Source organism: Punica granatum, chromosome 4 (genome assembly GCF_007655135.1).
Source record: "Punica granatum isolate Tunisia-2019 chromosome 4, ASM765513v2, whole genome shotgun sequence".
Lineage (NCBI taxonomy): Eukaryota > Viridiplantae > Streptophyta > Magnoliopsida > Myrtales > Lythraceae > Punica > Punica granatum.
Window position 1 is genome coordinate 18,098,546 of NC_045130.1, and position 6,236 is coordinate 18,104,781.

Below are 6,236 nucleotides of genomic sequence, written 5' to 3' on the forward strand. Positions count from 1 at the left end.
GATCTGGAGCACTATGAGAATGAGATTCTCCAAATTAATGGTGAGGGTCGTTGATTTGATAAAAATAGTGGGAGAAATATTTAATAAAGTCCTCATTAAATATTGTTTTCTCATAATACTTATTTTGCATATTTCTGTGGTAGTTACCATGGCGACGAACACTTCTACTACTTTCTGTTTGCGATCAGTCCTTGAGAAGGACAAACTGTCCAGGAATAATTTCCTGAGTTGGTACCAGAACTTGAAAATTGTTGTCACTCAGAAGAAAAAGTCATATGTCTTGGAGCAGCCTCTTCCTGCGCCACCACCTGACGATGCTCCCCAAGCAGAGAAAGATGCTTATAGTAAGCATGATGATGATGCCGTGAATGTCCGAAGTATCATGCTAGTCACCATGGATTCAGAGCTTTAGAAGCAGCACGAGAACATGGGGGGCGTACGATATGATCATGCATCTCAAGCAGCTCTATCAAGAACAGGCCTGATATGAGAGATTCGAGATCTCGAAAGCTCTTTTTTAAGCAAGGTTGATTGAGGGCACCTCAATAGGTCCTCATGTACTAAAGATGATTGGGCACGTGGAGACTCTGGGACAACTAGGATTTCCTCTGGGTCAAGAGTTGGCCACAGATTTAGTTCTGCAGTGGCTGCCTAGCAGTTATACTCAGTTCATCATGAATTATAATATGAGCGAGCATAACAAACCATTGGGTGAACTGCTCAACATGTTGAGAACTGCGGAGCAGGATATCAGCAAGGGAAAGCTAGTTCTGATGGTCCAGGGGACCAAGAAAAAGGGCAAGGGCAAGAACAAGGACAAGAAGGCTAAGGGCGCATCCAAGTATGACTCGGGTGCATTGAAGCCCAAAGCCAAGGTGGCAAAGGATGACTACTGCTTCCACTGTGGCAACACTGGACATTGGAAGCGGAATTGCAAGATATACCTGGAGGAGTTGAGGAAGAAGAAGGGAAGTGAGACTTCCACTTCAGGTATCCATGTTATAGAGATCAATGTATCTATTACTTCTACATCTTGGGTATTAGATACCGGGAGTGGTGCTCATATTTGTGGAAATATGCAGGACCTAAGGAACAATAGATCGTTGGCAAAGGGCGAGGTGGACCTACAAGTTGGAAATGGAGTAAGGGTTGCTGCATTAACTGTAGGGACTTATCACATTTCTTTGCCTACTGGGCTTATACTAGGTCTTAACGACTGTTATTATGTACCTGCTATAAATAGAAACATAATATATGTTTCTTGTTTGGACAAGAAGGGATTTTGTTTCACTATTAAGAACAAGTGTTGTTCTATATACATGAATGATGTATATTATGGCAGTGCACATTTAAGTAATGGTCTGTATGTTCTTGATCTGGATACGCCCGTTTATAATGTGAAAACCAAACGGCTCAAGTCTAATGATTCGAACCCGACATACCTCTGGCATTGTCGTTTAGGCCATATTAGCGAGCGTTGCAACTTCGGACTCTATAAAGATGGATTATTGGACTCGTTTGATTTAGAATCGATCGAGACATGCGAACCTTGCTTAATGGGGAAAATGACTAAGGCCCCATTTACCGGAAAGGGTGAGCGAGCTAGTGATTTTCTAGCTCTCATACATACCGATGTATGTGGACCCGTAAACAAACTTGCTAGAGGTGGATATCTCTATTTCATTACATTTACTGATGATTTCAGTAGATTTGGATATGTGTATTTGATGAAACACAAATATGAATCCTTTGAAAAGTTCAAAGAATTTAAGAATGAAGTGGAGACTCAGTTGGGTAGGAGCATTAGGCCCCGTTTGTTTTGTAAGAAATTTGATTTTAACTTTAACTTTAACTTTAACTTTAACTCAACACACTACATAACAAAAACACACATTTCCCAAGTCAAATTTATAATCACATCTCATTTGTCCTTTTCCACAATCAAAATCAAAATCAAAATCAAAATAACTTTAACTCTGAATTCAAACGGCCTAAAGTTCTTCGATCAGATCGAGAAAGTGAATATTTGAGCTATGAGTTTGCTGACTATCTTAGACAGTGTGGGATTTTATCTCAACTAACTCCACCCGGAGCACTATAGTGGAATGGTGTAGCTGAGAGGAGGAATCGAACTTTATTAGATATGGTTCGATCTTTGATGAGTCATGCGAACTTACCTGACTCCTTCTGGGGATATGCTCTACAGACAACTGCTCTCATATTAAACAATGCGCCGTCGAAATCAGTTGAAAAGACACCATATGAGATATGGTATGGAAAGCGTCCCAAGATATCTTTTCTAAAGATATGGGGTTGCGAAACTTATGTGAAGAGATTGTCTTCGGATAAGCTTGGCCATAAGTCGGACAAATGTTACTTTGCGAGGTATCCTAAGGAAACTCGAGGATACTATTTCTATAATCCCACCAAGGGCAAAGTGTTTGTTGCTCAAACTACAGTATTCCTTGAGAAAGAGTTTCTCTTCAAAGTAACTAGTGGGAGAAAATTAGAACTTGGGAAAGTTCTACCACAAAATGACATTGACCAATCGACGGGTGAGGTTGCAGAACAAGTACCACAAGGTGTTGTTGCACAATCTTCTGCACAGGTAACACATGAGCCTCGTAGGTCTGGTAGGATATGTTGTGAGCCCGAGAGATATGGATTTCTCGTGACTCAAGATAATTACATATTGCTCGTCGATAATGATGAGCCTACAACCTATGCGAAAGCCATAATAGGCCCAGACTCCGATAAATGGCTGGAGGCCATGAGATCTAAGATGGATTCCATGTACTTTGGTTAATCCACCTGAAGGGTAAAGCCCATTGGGTGTAAATGGGTCTTCAAGAAGAAGACTGACATGGACGGTAACGTGATTACCTTTAAGGGTCGACTTATGGCAAAAGGTTTCAGACAAATTCATGGTGTTGACTATGACGAAACCTTTTCCCCAGTGGCTATGCTTAAATCCATTAGAATCTTGCTTGCAATTGTAGCTTATTATAATTATGAGATCTGGCAAATGAATGTCAAAACTACTTTTATGAATGGGAAGCTCATCGAGGATGTGTAAATGACACAACCTGTGGGTTTTGTTAATCCACAAAGTGCTGGAAAGTTTTGTAAGCTGCAACGGTCTATTTGTGGGCTGAAGCAAGCTTCTAGGAGCTGGAATCATCGTTTTGATGATGCAATTAAAAAGTTTGGTTTCATTAAGAATGAAGATGAACCATGTGTTTATAAGAAGATTAGTGGGAGAGCAGTGATCTTCCTGGTGTTATATGTAGACAACATACTTTTGATCTGGAATGACATTCCTTCCCTACAGTCTGTAAAGACTTGGTTGGGAAGCTGTCAGCACATTTTCCCTACAGTCTTTGGCTACATCCTCTACTCGAACACGCAGTCAAAGAGAGGCAAACTGTCAGCACCCCATTTAGGCTCACCAATTCAGGCAACGCCTATCAATAGAAATTCATATTACGACTTGAGCTTCGATACAGAAGGGGGCTTGACAGAGCAGCAAATTGCTATTCATTCTCAAGTCAACAGAGATAGGCAGATGATTCAAGTATGTGACAGAAAAACATACAGAATCATCCAGCAACATACAGAGCAAACGAACAGCTCAGACAGCATCCAAACCGGCATTATCAATATTGGGCTTCAAAAATTCTTCGCGACGTCAAACGGATGAAAAGTGTCTCCAAACACATTTCACAGATCAACTGCTCCATACAAAGCAATTTCAAAATAAAGACAACTTTTCAGTGGAAGTCCAAAAATGCCGGTTCATCTGAGAAAAGTTAATGCACAATGTCAGATACAGTCATGTCCAACAATTATGCAAAGCATAGTCATTGCTTCAAACTGTCTTTCAGAAGTCATACAAACTCCTCTAATGACTCCCGAATGACAGAACAAGCATACCTTTCAACGAAAAATCTTATCCGAAGACTGGTCTGACAGAACATCGGCAAACCAAGTTAGCCATGCATTGCCTAGAAAACTACAGTGGACATACGCAATTGGGCAAATCAGACAGCAATATCTCTTTCAGTTTCTCGAGTGACCTCCAAAGAGCAGAAAAGTCTGTTTTCAATGGAAATTCATAAACGAAGGTTTTTTTGGTGGAAACTTGACGCCGGATGGTTGGCAAACCCAGTGCCACTCATCTCAACGCTCAACGTGAAATCCTCAGACGGAATCTCACAATCCATCTAGACTCTCAGAACACCGTTTTAGGGTTTCAGATGTAATTTTTCAGTCCTTCGAGGCATGTTCTCAACGAACGGAGATTACAGTGATTTCCGGCTTGCCCAAGCAACTTGGAATGCATTCTGAGAAATTCGGCTTTGGACTCTTAGGACGTCTCCGGCCTTACATTGGCAATACCGACTTATTGGTCAATAATTCAGTCTGATTGACAATGCATGTCAAAACGACCGATTCGGAATGCAGACACGAGATGCGCATTTCCAAATGGCTAACTTTGCTCTGAACGCCTGAAATGAGCAAAACTAGCTTCCGAGCCAAAAATCACACGAATCTTCCTTTGGGAAAAATGGATGATTTCGGGCTCGTTTAAATCGTTTTCGCGCGCGCAATGACAATTTGACGTTCGTTTGATCCACGAACCTCGAACACGCGATCAATCGAGATCCGAACTTTGTCTCGAACTTCCACTCAAGGCCGTGGGACCCACGGGTCAGCCATGACCAGCCTTATCCATGCCCAATCCGTCCATGTCCCTTGTCTTCTTCTCCATTGCAACTTGCCTTATCTGCTTTCAAAATATCAAGCACACAATTCCTCTTCAACACTCCAACTTCAACTCACCATCAATGCATTTGGCTTTTCCTCATCAATGCAATGGAAGAAGTCTTCATCCTCATCCTCATTAAAAATTCGGATCCCACACAATCCATGGCCCTAATTGCACTTTTGCTTCACTAATCAAGTCATTAAGCATGCATATATATAGCCTAAGTCATCTTCAAGCACACACACCTTCTCTTGCATCAACACTTTTCATTTTCATCAAGCAAAAGCTCCCAAGAAGCTCAGCAAAATCGCAGCACCTTCAGCAAGCAAAAACCCAAGCAAAAACACCAAAGACTAAAGTCGGAATCCATCCCGACTTAAATCCAAACTTCACCAAATTTCATATCCCACATGTTTTCAACCCCATCTATCCATTTTCGGGCTTAGATTTTAAGTTTGAAACCTCTAATCCATGAAACCAGCCTTGAACAGAATCATGACAGTTTTTGTCCTTCTCGGGTCAGATTTGGCAACCCGATTTCCAAGGCTTTCTAAATCGGTTTGAGCTGCCAAAACCCATCAAACACCTCCCCACACAACCCTAGGGTGTCAAGGAGTCAAGAAATCCAAGAAAAACCCGTCGGTTTTAGCCCAGCACGAAGAAACAGCCCGAATGCCCAGTCGGATCGAAATTTTTGACTATCTGTGCGGTTTTCTTGCAAATCGGGTCGATCCGAGACCCTTTTCGCCAAACGACCACGACCATCACCTCCGGAGGTGAGTTAGGATTCGGAAGCCACTAACCTTGCCTCACAATTCCATCGGGATCCACCGTGGTGAACTCCGACCCGAAAACTACCCAATCGGGCCCAGTTTTCAAGACGCACTCTGTTTTCCGTGATCTTTGCAGGACTATACGGGTTGACCGGTTAACTCTGGGAGCAAACACTCACCACGGTCACCTAGAGGGGTCCCTTGGTTACCTAGGGCCACTGACCTTGCCTCAAAATTCCATCTGGAGCCTCCGTGGCGACGTCCGACCCGACTTGTACCAGTCGGGTCTGTTCTGGCCCAGTTGAGTCTGTTTTCTGCTTACTGACCTGACTTCGCTTTTGATTTCCGGAAAATCCACGCGTGCTCTCCTCCCAAAACCACCGCAGGATGTTAAGTATCCTCTTAGCTTTCCGGAACATTTGAGAACTCTCCGAAAAGCCACCCGAGCCGCTTGAACCGGTCTGTTTTCTCCCGGGTGCCCAGTCAGGTCAAATTGCTCCAGACGGGCCTGTTGCTGCCAACTGGGTCTGTTCAACAAAAAACAGCCTAAACCCGACCCACAAACGGTCCAACCCGACTTTTAACAGTCCCATCCCGCATCCTGGGACTAGGTATGACCATTTCCGACTTACAGGAGCTAGGACTTTTACGTTTTTGTTGTGTTTATGGAGTTATAAGAGGTTTTAAGCATGATT

The 6,236-nt window shown here is 42.9% G+C and overlaps 1 protein-coding gene across 1 annotated transcript; it reads left to right on the top strand.

Annotated features, from left to right (window-relative positions):
• The first annotated feature begins 566 nt into the window (after positions 1-566).
• LOC116204198 lies at positions 567-1,099 on the top strand. Its single transcript, XM_031536267.1, has 2 exons — positions 567-972; positions 1,083-1,099. Exons 1-2 carry the CDS (start codon positions 567-569, stop codon positions 1,097-1,099), a joined length of 423 nt encoding a protein of 140 aa, XP_031392127.1.
• The last annotated feature ends 5,137 nt before the right edge of the window (positions 1,100-6,236 follow it).

Coding starts and splice junctions, on each gene's coding strand:
- LOC116204198 (XM_031536267.1), top strand. CDS start 567: ATGATTGGGCACGTGGAGACTCTGGGACAACTAGGATTTCCTCTGGGT.